The sequence below is a fragment of the Bufo bufo genome, chromosome 3 (assembly GCF_905171765.1).
Source record: "Bufo bufo chromosome 3, aBufBuf1.1, whole genome shotgun sequence".
NCBI lineage: Eukaryota > Metazoa > Chordata > Amphibia > Anura > Bufonidae > Bufo > Bufo bufo.
The window spans coordinates 561,190,073-561,206,022 of record NC_053391.1 but is presented as its reverse complement, the minus strand read 5'-3'; the positions used below and the strand labels follow the sequence as shown (position 1 = coordinate 561,206,022).

Genomic DNA, 15,950 nt, shown 5'->3' with positions numbered 1-15,950 from the left:
TCTGTGTGAGGGACTATTTTCTAACCAGGGGAGAAAGGGGTTAACAGCTATTTGTAGGGCACCCTGGGAAATTCATGCTGCTGCCCACCCTCAGAAATGGAGAAAGTCACTTGACTTACAGCCTTGTAGTAATTTATGTCGTATATTGTGCTGTGGGGTTTTCAATAATTCAATCATTTAATTTACTGATTACAGTAACTAAGGAACTATGACTTTGGATACTGTGACAAACTCCATTATTGCAGGTAGCAGACATTGGAGATCAAATGCTGAATAGGCAATAAATGTCTGATCGTTGGGAGCCACACTGCTGGGAATCCCCCTAATCGAAGTTTGAACAGAGCAGTGAAGCACAGGTTAGGGTGGGCTCGCATCATGTTTTATGCCTCCATTTGGCGTACATGTTAGGAAAAAAGGATACAAACACGCAGCACACCAAGTTCTTGTATCCTGCAGAGTCTGGTAAAAAAAAAAAGTATACTTTTTTTTTTTTTTTTCAATGGAACTCTATAGGGAACAGATTCCACTGTATGGTATCAGTCTGAGGCATCCGTTTAATGTATACGATAAATGGACAGGAAAAACGTGATGTGAACCCAGCCTTAATTGTTTAAGCCAGGGATGCCCAACCTGTGGCCCTCGAGCTGTTGTAAAACTACAACTCCCACCATGCCCTGCTGTAGACTGATGGCTGTAGGCTGTCCGAGCATGCTGGGAGTTGTAGTTTTGGAACAGCCGCAGGTTGGGCATCCCTGGTTTAAGCTGCAGAAATAAATGTATTAGAAGAAATATTTAAGAAGTTATGATGTATATGGAACAAGTTGCTATGTTTACGTATTGAACTTTGGTCGTCAATGTAAAAAGGAACTGGCTCTAAGTATAGTAATAACTTTGTGAACACATAAGCATTTTTCAGTAACATCTGCTCTGCTGCAATAATATTTGATTCCATCTTACTTGACCTTCTCACTTTAATATAACCTATTTTTCCTGCACTTAGAGGAGGAGTAGGTGTAAGTCCAAGATGGCTGAAATTATTTTGTGCTACTTGCTTTTTTTGATGACTTACTTTTAGTTGCCTTATCAGTGGATGGGCAGAGCATCATCCTGTTCACAGTCAAAAAATAGTCTATAGAAGTACATGTGCTCTTTCACACGTCTGTCTGCGATGACATCCATGACCAGATGATCAATGGTTCATCCATGAAAGATCTACGTTTGGTCCGTGCGTCTGTTTTTTGCTCTCCATGTGTCATCTGTATTCCATACTGGGCTGAACACTGCTAGGCTGAAAATTACCGGTAGTTTGCAGAACGTCTCCTTCCATAGGTCTGTGGAAATCACTGACAGAACAAGGATGCGGTGTTGTCAGTGATTTTTACAGATCCATAGACTTTAATGGGCATGTTTCGCCTGCATCACGGGTCAAAGTAGTGATGTCTCCATGGTTTTTCCAATGACCCACGGTCAGTGGAAAGTCATTAATGTATACATAAACACATTGTGGGCCATTTACATAGTTGTGCCATAATTTGCAATTTCTACCACTTAAAAAGCTTGTCTCACTTCAGCAAATGACTTATCACGTACAGAAAGTTAATACAAGGCACTTACTAATGTATTGTGATTGTCCATATTGCTTCCTTTGCTGGCTGGATTCATTTTTTTCCATCACATTATACACTGCTCGTTTCCATGGTTGCAACCACCCTGCAATCCATCAGTGGTGGCTGTGCTTGCACGACAAGGATTTCATTTTAAGACTACTTTCTGCCCTTCTTTAAAATGGAGTCGTGCCATGAAAATAGCTTTTTAGGAAGCTTACATTTTCTTTCTGCCTTTTTATGATACAGGTAAAAATTAGAACTATAATCTACTCAGAACCAAAAAAAAACTTCTTCTTGTACCTTGACTTGTCCACATCCCTATTTTTAAGGTTCTGAGAAATGGCTTCTGTTCATATGGAAATCTTAGTGTTTAGGGTGCATTTTATGTTCTGCTGGTATTTCCATAATTTTTGATGACAAGAATAATGCATGCGAAATGCTTGAATGCGAACGCAAATGCCAGTTGAAAGCACAGAACACAATTGAAATCAATGGGAATGTTCCTCGATGTCAGGGGTCAGCAGCCTCCGTCATTCCAACTCTTGTGAAACTATAACTCCCAGCATGCTCCCTTAAAGGGAATCTGTCAGCTCCAAAACACCTACCAACCTAGAGTAAGTAGCGTATAGTGTAAGCGATTCTGATTCCAGTTATATCATTTTTATCTTCATACTCACTTGCTTTCTGACTCTGTGCTCCAGCAAACTAGCTTGTAATAATGGAGAGGACTCAAAGAGGAGGCCTCTCAATGCATTTTACTGCTGGTTTGGGGGAGCACAGCGTCGGAACGGAAGTGAATATGAAGATAAAAATTATATAACCTTTATATATCCCTGCTGTACAGATGTGATAAATGTAGACTGTAGGGACATTCCTTTAACAGACAGCGTCACCAGCCTTATAATGCTACAATTTTTCTGTCTTGTATCTGATCAGACTTGTGCCCATCTCTACGAGTCCCGTCAAAGAGTGAAACAGCCCTCAGAAACAAGAGATGTGATTGGTCGCTGCTTTGTACTGAGTGAAGATCTGACTGTCAGTGATGATCTGGATGGAGGGGAATGGAAGTTCTGTGAGGGTCGCCCACAAGGCCATGAGATGTTTGGGTTCTGCCAACAAGGGATGTCAGCTGGATTCACCTCAGACAACCATTATATCATGTTTGGGGCACCTGGAACTTACAACTGGAAAGGTATGTAGCTCTTAGATCGGTTGCCTTCCTAGATTGAAATATATTATAAGGAAGTTCTGTTGATTGCAGAGTTAATGCTTCTAATATTATAGTTCTCTTATGAGCAACATTCCCAACAACTAGTTATTTAGCCACTTTCATCTCCATGCTGCTATTTTGAAGTCAAAGCCTTAAAATCTTCCTGGCACTTAAGGTACTTAGAATGTATTAAGTATATCTAAGATACTTAGACTGTATAAAGGTTTCCCTTTGTTTCTAAGCCCTCCTAGAGAAGACACAATGGAGGTAATTTACAAAATTTGTACTTAAATTTTCTGGCATACAGAAGTTGCCAATTTTTGCGCAAATATCATTTTGCACAAAAATGTGACTGTTTTGCTGCTCTTGCCACTTTTTAAAAATGCGTGTGGAGCTTAGTGGAAGAGAAGGGTCACAACAGTCTGACACATGTACAGTCATTTATGCTGGGAGACTGGCATGCATTATAACTGAAATCTACACTAGCTACTAGCAGATCAGACCCCCATCAGCCTTTAGAACAGACCCCCATCAGCCTTTAGAACAGACCCCCATCAGCCTTTAGAACAGACCCCCATCAGCCTTTAGAACAGACCCCCATCAGCCTTTAGAACAGACCCCCATCAGCCTTTAGAACAGACCCCCATCAGCCTTTAGAACAGACCCCCATCACCCTTTAGAACAGACCCCCATCACCCTTTAGAACAGACCCCCATCACCCTTTAGAACAGACCCCCATCACCCTTTAGAACAGACCCCCATCACCCTTTAGAACAGACCCCCATCACCCTTTAGAACAGACCCCCATCACCCTTTAGAACAGACCCCCATCACCCTTTAGAACAGACCCCCATCACCCTTTAGAACAGACCCCCATCAGCCTCAGAACAGACCCCCATCAGACCCCCCGTCAGCCTCAAATCGGACACCCATCAGTTCTCAGAGCAGAAATAAAAAATAAACTTGTTCTGGCCCACGCTGCACTGTAACCTGAAGTCGCACAGCGTCAGATCATAGTGCTCGCCCACATGCGCTACGTCTTGAAGCTGTATGCAGTCGGGACACAGTGCAGAGCCTGGAAGAAGACAGGGAGAGTGAATACAGCCACGTAGTGCTTTCCTCACAACTCCCTGCGTCTCCTGCATAGTAATGACCACTTCCATAATGGAAGGCGGTCATTAGCATTCGGACTATAAGACTTACTGCCATTTCCCCCTTACTTTTGGGTGAAAAAAGTGCATCTTAGCCCTAAAAATACGGTAAATGGGATCAAAGCATAAGAGGAGATAAAGGAAATAATAAATTGTGTATTTTCTGTTTTTAGTGTTCCTTTTAAGTGCTAGGAAATTTCAGATGAGCAGAATTGTGAATGCAGCTCTGCAGTTCTATATGTAAACATATCTGAACTAAATTGTATAATAAAATGTTTTTGACAAGACTAGAAGAAACATACAACAGGTGCATTTATGTTGTGTAAGCCAGATCTATACAGTGACACTACTTGTGATGTAGGAATGTAAGATGTTGTTTTTCTTTAATTAACTCCTTCTCCTCCCTCAGCTTTTTTCATCTAATGTCATATTATTATTACTTCAGTGAACAACTTGGCACAGTAATCTGCTGAGATGAAGATTATTTTCATGAGAACGGATTGGGTTTAGGTAGTACTGCCCATTCTTATCCTAACAATCTGGCATCCTCACGCTCTTCTACTTAAAGGGAATGTGTCACCAGCGACCTCCCTATCCAACTGTTTGCATACACACAGCTGTGGTTCACCTGATTATGATACTTTTTCTTAATTTGCAAATTAGACCTTTAGAGCAATAAGGGCATTACCATTGCTCTTGTTGCACCCAAGCCCTGCTCCTTTCTGTGGCCATCCCATTCTTCACTACCAGGCCCTGTCAATCAAAGCATCCAGAGAGCGATTACCACAGAAAGGAGTGGATATTGGGTGCAACAAGAGCAATGGTGACACCTTCATTGCACCAAAGACCTAATTTGCATATTAAACTCTAGAACGGAGACGCAGATAAAAAAAATTAAAAAAAAACAGTTTTAATCAGGAGAACTGCAGCTATGTGTCTATGCAAACAGTGTGATGGGGAGGTCGCTGGTGACAGATACCCTGTATAGTATTTAAAGGACTAGTATGGTGACAACTTTATCATGAATTCCATATTGAGCTACAGACCTCCCACAGTAATCAAGCATTGCTTGCTCATGATAATTTGTGTCTTATTCATATAAATACCTTGTTTTCCTCCAGGGTTCATTCTTTATGATGACATGTTGCTTGGAGTGAAGAAGAATGAAGACAATGAAAGTGTTTCACGTTGTCTAGTGCTTGTGTTATAACTGATATGTTCATGTGTAGCTTATTGTAGAGGCCTTGATGGGATTTGGAGCTTTATTTGGTCACATAGAAATATCTCCGCCTTTACTTCCATCTCATGCTCACTTTGCCTCTCAGGTGAGCTGCGGGTGGAGCTCTTTAATCAAACCGTTCTGGAGCTTGGTACTTACGATGATGGGCCTTATGAAGTTGCTGGGGAAAACAGCCAGAAACCCGAATTGATCCCTCTGCCATCCCACAGTTATCTTGGTATGGGTTCATGGCTGCCTGCTGGGGAGAGGCTGAGAGAGAAAGAAGCAGACCAAAAATAATGTTTTATTTTATCACTGTTCACACTATAGCGTCATTTTCCTACAAGACAAATAATTTCTACAATGTTTCTTAAAGGGGTTTTCTGGGACTCAGATATTTATGAGCTATCCTCAGGATAGGTCATCAGTAGTGGGTCTCCGACATCCAGCATCTCTGCCAGTTAGCTGTTTCACGCAGCCACTGGTGCTGGAAACTGTACAGTGGGCAAAGCTGAGATCACAAACTTCCATCCACTGTGTAGTGGCCATGCCGAGGTTCATCACATTGGGTGCATCACCGTGCTTCTGCTAAGGGTCAGTGAGCGGAAGGATCTCTTTTCCCAGAATGTGGATCTGGAGAATGTTATGTGGTGGCTCTCAGACTTGGTGATGTATGTGCAGTGAGTATAGCCAGGCCGAATGCTCCTCGTCCTACTACCTGTCTTGTACATTACCTCAGGTTGGTGAGCGGAGTGTGTGAGGTGTCAGTCCCCACCCCCACCTGCTGTAGAGACAAGGCCTAGGTGTCAGGAGTGGTGTGCCTCCTCCCCTTGACATGGCGGTCAACCCTGACACTGGCAGAGCCCACAAGTTGACACTTCCAACTGTCCAAGTCTACCCTAGTTCTAATGTACAGATCTATACTGGTGTATATGTCTTGTTATATCCCATATACATCCACGGTTGGCTACATCAACAAATAAAAAAATGATTGCCAGGAAAAAAATCTTGAAAAACTGATCATCCTCAATTAGAAAATAAACAAGATTATTTATTGGCCAAAATCACCCGGCCCTACTTCTGTCTCTGTCCTTTGTATAGTTTCTGGTTCCAGCTTCTACCTGAAACTGCTGATTGGTGGGGGTGCTGGGTGTCAGACCCCCACTGAGATAAGGATGACCTACCTGGATGGGTCACCAATATCTAAAGCCTAGAAAACCCTTTTATGTTAAAAAAAATAATGCTCAACTGAATGTGCAAACAAGTAATATATAGTTATGTTGAGGCCTCCATATTGGGAGCCACATTTTGCAGCAGATGTTGAGGCTAATAGAGAAGGTCCTAAGTGGGTCTAATAGCACATATGGAAGTGGTGATCCAAAAAAAAAAGCTACAGTGACAATTCAGCTTAATTGCTGTGCCATCTTTCTCTCTGGTATCTTCTCCCTCAGCATCCTCAGCCATGACACACTCGTGTTTGAGCCCTTCTAACTTGTTTTCCCTTCTCTCTCTCTCTTTCACACCTCTGTCACTCTTCCTGGGGGATTCATGGTCATGGCACAGGACTCTTGTTTGTCACAAACATTGATAGTTCAGACCCGGATCAGCTGGTGTATAAATCCCCGGAACCCAGGGAAGAGGGAGCCAGGCTGGTTCCTGATGTAGCTCTCAATAGCTATTTAGGTTTGTAACTTGCATACGTGTGTGGGCCGGGCTCAGCTACTTCCTCCTGCATGTCCCTGTCATCCATATCTTGTCTGCCCTTTCATCATGGCATATCATATTTTATGTGCATGGTGTTGCGATGGTGTCTTGAGCATGGTTACCTTTTGTCCTTTTTATTCCCAGTTATCTTTTCCATTAAAGTAACCCTCTCCATTTTGATTGTAAAGATTTGCCAACTATTCTATGGCCAATAACTTTTTATATGGTGGAGTTAATAATTATGCAGTTCCTTAAAGGGGTTGTGCCACCATTAAATGTTATTTTAATATAATTCAGCATGAAAAATAATTTACTTTGTGACAAAAATGATGCAGTTGTAAGATATTCCCTTTACTTCATTATAATGGCGCCGCATTGGTGTTTAATCAGTATAGTAATGCGCACGTCCACCTACTGAGGTGGTCGCACATGCTCAGTTCCATCCTTCAACTGCCACCAGCCACATAATATGCTGTTAGAAGCTGTGTCATTTACAGTTGCAGGTAGACACATCTCTTGAACTACAGCAGAAAGCACCCCCCCCCCCCCGAATTCTGAGCTGCAGCAGAAAGGACACACACCCTTCCCTTAGCTGTCCCATTGAAGAAAATCCTACAGAGCAGTTGGAGAAATGAATGGGGAGAGCTTTGTATCCATGTGAGGTACAGGGTTGGTTCTAGCTTTTTTTTAGACAGAGATGTCATGTACTAAATTGTCTCAGTTCTCTGACATTTCCCAAATTAATTTTTGAGAACACATATCCCTGTATAGACTATATACCAAAAATGGGGCAGCTATTCTGTAAAAAAAAAATTGCCAAGTACTGTATCTCACTGATTTCTGAAAGCCTGTTTGAGGATATATATCTCTGGTGTTGATTTATCTGATTCCATCTTCTGCTCCTCTCATGTGAGAGCCATGGGCTTTGTCTATGCATGTGTCATCTGTCATATCTCTGCATCATTTCTAAAATCAATACCGCAATCTCTGCCAGGCATAGAGTAGGTCCTGGCTGCTCTCTGTGCCCGCATCGGAATCTACGCAGCATTAGTCTTTTCGAAAATGGCTATGCAGCATGAGCCAATGATACTCAAACTGTGTGACTTTTACTACGGATCATTCTCCATGATCTCATTGTTTGTTTAATTGACTAAATATACATTCCATTCAGCATATGGAAAATATTCAGCACTAATATGTATTGTGGTCCTAGAGCTACCCTGTTCCCATTGCTCATTTGAGTATCATGGACTACCCATGACAGATTAATTACTTTTCTTACCTTACTGCTCTCAGCTATATGCTAGCTCCATAATGCTACTGTTTCTATAGCGTCCCCGCTGGCTTGCTTTGGCTTTAACAATCATGGCACACATTGTATGCTAAGCATCATCCACCTTTATAGGAAATATATAGGATATACAATTATTAAAATATATGCAAATACAGCTATCAACAACTCTATTGGTAACAGCACAGTAATCTGACATCTAACAACTAAGGTATGAAGTAATAAAAAAAATTATCTATATATATATCCTACTTGCCAACTTTCTTGCTGGCGGTTCCGGGAGATCAGGGTGTACAGCACTCACCTTTTGCTGCTGTAAATTTTTCTGGGCTAGCCACACCCATTTACCCTAAGCCACACCCCATTTTTGTGCCACACCCTTTATGTCCCGTGTCACTGCCCCCTTCTTCTGTATTTGGCCATGGGGCTGTGTCTAATGATGCAGCCCTGGCACCACACACAACTAGTGGCCAAACTAAAGATGGTGTCGGTAGGATTTCTTGGCACCCGGGAGATTTTGTCTACTCTTCCGGGAGTCAGGGAGGTCTTCCCATTCTCCCAGATGTTCCCGGAGAGTTGGCAAATATGATGTATAGAAAAATAGAAATGTCAGTGTTTATCTCTCAATTACAATACAATGTAAGCTACCTAGTCAGTCTGTAAAGCTGGGGATACACATTAGATAAAGGTCAGCAGGATCGTGTACATGGTGATCTACTCACTATCCTCCAAAAGAAAATCTGGATAAAAAAGGCATTGGGCATGTTCAGGTTTAACATGGCTGAACCTTTGTTGCCACTGTAGACGAGCTCCTGCCCTTGTTTCAGTGGAATAAAGCATGTATATTGGGGCGTCCGGTGAAATAGCTGTCGACTGAACAAGGCAAGTGTATGGACGGCATTAAAATGCAATTGGTGCCTTAAATAAAATTGGTTTAGACTTTTTCTAAGTTTAACAGTGATGGAGTGAAGTTTTATATAAGTAGAAATGAACAACTCAGCATTTTTGCTGCATACCCCACACTGTACAGGTAACAGGCCCCACATTGCAAATATCAGTAAAATACTTAGAATGACTGCATGAAACGTAATAAACTATCAAGCAAGTTATAAGCATAGGTGTTATATTTCTTTTTTGGAGGATAGGTTGGAATAGTTTTTGAAGAAGTGGTGATGGCACTTGTGTAGCAGGTTCCTTCAATAATGTTGGCATCACTTAGTAGTAAACCATATTCTCATTATCCCAAAACAGGGGCTTCTGGTAAGTGAAATGTGTCTAGAGATTGGTCTCTCGAAGTGCAGTGGTAACTTTTCAAAGAAAACCTTGATATTACACAAGATGTTTGGAAAATTTCAGTGTAATGAGGCTGATACTCACCTTTCCTCCCAGGTGGTGTTCACCACACACCATGGTGGTGAGCTCAGATATCTAGCTGGAAGGAATAAAAAAAAGTGGAGGGAAACCCAGTTTGCTTTGTAGGACATATCAGTGGGGATTACTAACCTCTCCAGTTGTGATATGGGACACATTTCAAAATTACAGAAACATGGATTTTTCCAATAGCATGTGAGACAGGTTCAATGTAAATTTTGGCTTAAATGAATCATCTTAATAAGACAAATTATCCAGCACAAAATAAAACTAATAATGATCGTAAAGTCCCTATTTCATACTTCATTTGTACTAATAACTAAATCCTTACTAAAAAGGTGGATGAAGTCACTTATAACCTCATGTCTATCATTTCTAACTTAGTGTATCGGCTCAGCTAGTTTTGGTTATCTGTATCCCACTGGGTCCTACACAGAGAATGAGGTGATACAACCAGAACTAGTGGAGGCTAATGATGGCCCAAGACTACAAGGGGGAGCTGATCCAAGGCTAATGAAAATCCAGAGTCCTGTGCTGACCACCCACATATTTCATGTCAGCACTGCTAACTTTGGGTAATTCCTAATTAGACACCGCAAATAGGATTTAGTATGGAATATCTATCATTTCTGTGCTAATAAGTGTACATTTAAGTTTTTCAGTCTATGGGATGCATACCCTCTAGATAATTGTTGGTATATAGATGGTATGTATAAAGTATACTACTTTATATAAAAGAAAAAAACTTTTAAATATACCTAAACTTTTATAACAATACCAAATGTCCTAAAAATCAAGTTTATAATATATTTCATTAATCGATTTGTACCGTCGTCCTGGAAAAATAGATCCTCAAAATTCCAGACAGTCTATAGCTTTGTGGTGTATGAATTCCAGTCTTTTAGAGTACGTGGCTGAAGCTGTTATGTGCACGCGTTCTAGAGAAATAGGCACCACAGTCATCTCTGTACTGGTACAAACACGCTGTGCTGCTTCTGACTGTGCCCACTACCTTCCAGTAGAAGTCTGGCATGGCAAATTGGTGCAGGAGAATTATCCTGCACTGTTAGGCTATGCTGGGCTTTTAGTGGAGAGTAGTGAAGGGTAGCAGGTAGGGATCGACCGATATTGATTTTTTAGGGCCGATACCGATACCGATAATTTGTGAACTTTCAGGCCGATAGCCGATAATTTATACCGATATTCTGGGAATTTTCATTTTTGAGAAAAAAAAAATTCCTATACAAATCTGCTGAAAATTAATGTTTATTGTTAATGTGTATTTTTTTTTATAAATCTTTTTCATTTATACTTAATATTTTAGTGTTTTTTTTTTTTTACTAACTTTTAGCCCCCTTAGGGACTAGAACCCTTGTCCTATTCCCCCTGATAGATCTCTATCAGGGTGAATAGGAGCTCACACTGTCCCTGCTGCCCTGTGCTTTGTGCACACAGCAGCAGGGAGCTGACTATGGCAGCCAGGGCTTCAATAGCGTCCTGGCTGCCATGGTAACCGATCGGAGCCCCAGGCTTACACAGCTGGGGCTCCGATCGGAGGAGCAGGGGAGAGGGGACCCTGTGGCCACTGCCACCAATGAGTAATACTGGGTGGGTGGGGGCAGGGGCGCACTGCGCCACCAATGTTTTTACTATTGGCCGGGATTGGGATGGGGGTGGGGGGCGCACTGCGCCACCAATGATTAATACTGGGGGGCTTGGGGGGGGGGGGCGCACTGTGCCACCAATGAAGATAAGTCTCTCATTCATTCATATACAGGAGGCGGGAGCTGGCTGCAGAATGACATAGCCGGCTCCCGACCTCTATGAGCGATAGCTGCGGTCCGCGGCACCTGAGGAGTTAACTACCGCAGATCGCAGCTACAGTTCAGAGGTCGGGAGCCGGCTATGTGATACTGCAGCCAGCTCCCGCCTCCTGTAAATGAATGAAAGGCTTATCTTCATTGGTGGAGCGCTGGCCACAGCCCCTCCCCTCCTCTTATGTTCTCTCCTCTCATTGGAGGCAGTGGCAGCAGCAGCACAGGGGGAGGGAGACACTGCTTCCTTCTCCCCTGTGCTGCGGAGGGAACACAGAGAGCGCTGAGAGCAGCGCGTTCTGTGTTCCCAATACGTTATCGGTATATCGGCAAAATAGATGCCGATACCGATAACGTTCAAAATCCTCAATATCGACCGATAATCGGTCGATCCCTAGTAGCAGGCATAGGCAGGAGTAGAGCAGTGTGTTTGTACCAGTACAGAGATGACTGTGGTGCCTATTTCTCTAGAATGCATGCAAATAACAAGAGCTTCATCCACATACTCCAAAAGACTGGAATCCGTACACCATGTACATGGCATTGGTGTATGGATTTTGTATGGCAAATGGAAAGCATGCATTTGGATGGAAAAAAAAAAAAAAGCTATAGATTGTGTGCAACAAGGGCCTGTGTTTGCAGGATGAAGGTAAAATCGATGAATGCAGTACCTTACAAAACAGATTTTTAGAGCATATTAAATAGTTTTAATGCAAGTTATGTGAAAGTTTAGATGCACTTTATCCATTTATCTGACAAGGTTGAAAAACTTTGGTGTGCATTGCTGTCTTCATTCCCCTATTTCTGAGTGTAGAAGACATTGGGACCTATTTAATAAGGCAGTGTAATAGCTCGGCTCATTTGTGCACATCTATATTCACTGTGGCCCATTTACTATAACAATTCAATTGTGCTGTATAGCGTTGCAAATTTCTATTATACAGGTGAAACTCGAAAAATTAGAATATCGTGCAAAGTTCATTTATTTCAGTAATGCAACTTAAAAGGTGAAACTAACATATGAGACTCATTACATGCAAAGCGAGATATTTCAAGCCTTTATTTGTTATAATTTGGATGATTATAGCTTATAGCTTATGAAACCCCAAAGTCACCATTTTGAGGTCCCCTTTGCTCGAGGGGTATGGATTAATTAGCTGACTAGAGTGTGACACTTTGAGCCTAGAATATTGAACCTTTTCACAAAATTCTAATTTTAAGCTGCATTAATGCAATTCTTTTTAATTTGCATTACTGAAATAAATGGACTTTTCAACGATATTGCTTTGTGAAATATTTATTTCTTGGGCAATTTGGGTTTTGGACAATTTTCAAGTTAAAAATGCTTGCCTCAATAACTCAATATGCTTTGTAGGACATATCGGGGAGAATTACTAATCTCTCCAGTTGTGATATGATGCATATTTCTCTTTCACTTATTGCTTTCGCCAAATTTGATTAAAATTAACAATTGATAAAATTACAACTCATGCACGCAACCGTGTGCCGACCGGGCCCGTATTGCGGCCCACAAACAGCGGGTCTGCAATATACGAGACTGGACTTTTTGCACAATATAAGGCATAATCTGGAAGGTCCGGTGCGGAACAGAGGCACAAAACCCCACGGAAGCACTACGGAGTGCTTCTGTGGGGTCTCTCTCCGTGCCTTTGCACCGCAAAAAAGTAGTGCACTGCTTTTTTGCGGTGCAGACGGATCACAGACCCATATAAGTTGAATGGGTTTGGATCTGTCTGCGGAATTGCAGTCCCCAATGCACGGAACGGGTGAGCAACGGCCGTGTGCATGAGGCCTTATCATGATTCAGGCAAAAATGGCCATTCCTACTATTATGCCACATACCACTGAAAAATGTCCAGTAACGCAACTATGCAGCTATATTTATTTCTTCTTGCACAAAGCTGGATTTGATCTGGATATAATGTTGTGAATAAACACTACAAATGAACTTAGCAATAGATTTTCTGGATATTATCCGTTCAGTAACACATGAATAAGGATGTTTTGTGCACCAAGTGACCTGTACACAGCCTTATTAAATTCCCCTAGCGATTCAGAGATTTGTCAGTCTACCACACAACAAGTAGGAACTACCACACTCTTAATGCAGACCTTAATACCGTTCATCTGTACCTTGGCTTCTTGTTTTTCTGGGTGTCCCATTGATCTCTAACCCTCAATGCCGTTTCATTTCTCTAACATCTCCTCCTATGTGTGATGCTTCCGTATGTATAATTATTGTTCATGATAAAGTATTTGCTGACTCTTGACCTGCATTCTCCAGGTTTCTCAGTGGACTCGGGGTGGGGGGTGACAGGGCGTAACAAGCTGAGTTTTGTAAGCGGAGCCCCCCGGGCCAATCACACAGGTGCTGTGGTTATTCTGCGCCGGGATGGGGGAAGCCAACTTGTTCCAGAACTGACTCTATGGGGAGAGACGCTGGCCTCATCCTTTGGGTACTCTGTACTGATGGAGGATCTGAATAGTGATGGGTAAGTCATTAAAACTTAACCTATTTTGAAATTGTGTTTAAAGCCTCACTGACCAGCTGTATAGGTCAATGTTTCAGAATCGCTTTTGTCTAGACTCGTGTGCTCTAGATTCAGAGACATAGCTTACAGGCCCAGTGCAAGATCTGTACTAGGCCTATTACCTGCCATGTGCCTTTTATAATAGTGGTGTATTGTTATGTGACAGGAGGGCCTTTGGCCCCCACAGGCACAACTATAGATGAAGATATACCACAAAGTGTATATGCGAGAACTTGTAATGATCAGGCCTCACTATCAGATGAAAATGCTTTTGTGATCTACCAGGATGGAATTTTATCTCTTCCATGGTGCTATACATACGGTTTCTGTACGGAGCTGCCATGTGCTTAATCAAGTTGTATGAGAAGGAAGAGGTTATGTGGCGTTCTATAAAGTTGGAGCCCTTTTACTACTTTATTCATTGTCTCTTCTATAAAATTAGAATATTTTTGTCTTCTTTAGGGTCCATGCACACGGCCATTGCCGTTTTGTGATCTACAGATCTACAAAATACGGGAACTGGCAGTGTGCATGCCGCACTTTCTGCAGGCCCTATTGTAGAAATACCTATAGGACATGTTGTATAATTTGTGGAACGGCCAAGCGGATGCGGACAGCACACGGACGACATCCAAGTAATGTCTGCATTTTTTGTAGCCCCATAGAAATATAAATGGGTCCGCGTGCAATCCGCAAAAAATGCGTATTGGACGTGCGCATGAGGCCTTAAGACCAAAGCAAATTGTATGCCTCATATTTCTATTGGTAGTGAAAATTTTAGAAATTCTTTAGTATTTTAATATTTTATATCAAGATGTGTGTGTGTGTTCTTAGGCTACTTTCACACTTGCTGCAGAGCGATCCGGCAAGCAGTTCAGTCGCCAGAACTGCCTGCCGGACCTGGTAAAACGTATGCTAACTGATGGCATTTGTAAGACTGATAAGTCTTAAAAATGCGTGATCAGTCAGAAAAATGCATTGAAATGCCGGATCCGTCTTTCCGGTGTCATCCGGGAAAACGGATCCAGCATTTACATATTTTCACCTTTTTTTTTTATTGCCGGATCTGGCACTAATACATCCCCATGGAAAAAAATTCAGGCAAGTCTTCAGTTTTTTTGGCCGGAGATAAAACCGCAGCATGCTGCTGTTTTATCTTTTGCCTGATCAGTCAAAAAGACTGAACTGAAGACATCCTGATGCATCCTGAACGGATTACTCTCCATTAAGAATGCATGGGGATAAAACTGATCAGTTCTTTTCCGGTATAGAGCCGCTATGATGGAACTCAGTGCCGGAAAAGAAAAACTCTAGTGTGAAAGTACCCTTAGGCCCTATTCACACCTTTTTAAAAGGCCAAGATTTAAAAAAAAGTATACCTTAAAAAATTATAAAAACATATAAGGTATAAAATGGGTGGCACATTTGTGCAAAAGTAGGAATGTAAAATCTCAAGAATTTAGTATTTTACTTCTGCAGTTTAGTAAATGTGTTTTTTTTTTATCCAAGTCTGTTGATTTATATAGAAAGCATATATGATATATTGATGATATGTATTAATGTGGCCCTTTGTAGGTATTAACATTAACATGCTCGGTATGTTTTTCATTTTAAGTATTTATAATATAATTTATTTCTCACTGCATCGTGATCATCATTTCTTATTTACTTCGATGATTTTCATAGTTTTTTTGCATTCTTCTATACCTTATTTAGTTGGACAGATCTGTTGGTGGGAGCCCCTAATTTCTTCTCACGCAAGGAGGAGATTGGTGGAGCTGTCTATGTGTACATGAATAAAGGTGGAAGACTGGACAGCTCTCCTCCGATTCGGCTGAATGGAACTGATGGATCCATGTTTGGATTAACCATAGAAAGTTTGGGAGACATCAACCAAGATGGATTTAAAGGTCTGGAGTAAATGCAATATACTGAGCTTTTAGTGTGCACTAGCTTTAGTATCTGAAGAAATGTGCCTTTTTGATATGTTAAAGAGCATCTGTCAGCAGGATCAACCCTTTTAAATCGGGC

At 41.7% G+C, this 15,950-nt stretch overlaps 1 protein-coding gene across 3 annotated transcripts in view; it reads left to right on the top strand.

Moving 5' to 3' along the window:
* Positions 1–15,950, top strand: part of ITGA7 (integrin subunit alpha 7) — a 207,508-nt gene that overhangs the window by 146,293 nt on the left and 45,265 nt on the right. For 2 of the 3 annotated variants that reach the window (XM_040425547.1, XM_040425549.1), the window contains exons 4-7: positions 2,544–2,799; positions 5,294–5,425; positions 13,673–13,880; positions 15,636–15,829. In XM_040425547.1, the coding sequence (XP_040281481.1) occupies positions 2,544–2,799; positions 5,294–5,425; positions 13,673–13,880; positions 15,636–15,829 (790 nt within the window). Of the gene's footprint in view, positions 1–2,543; positions 2,800–5,293; positions 5,426–6,750; positions 6,871–13,672; positions 13,881–15,635; positions 15,830–15,950 lie in introns of all 3 variants that reach the window. The other variant, XM_040425548.1, reaches the window with a different exon arrangement.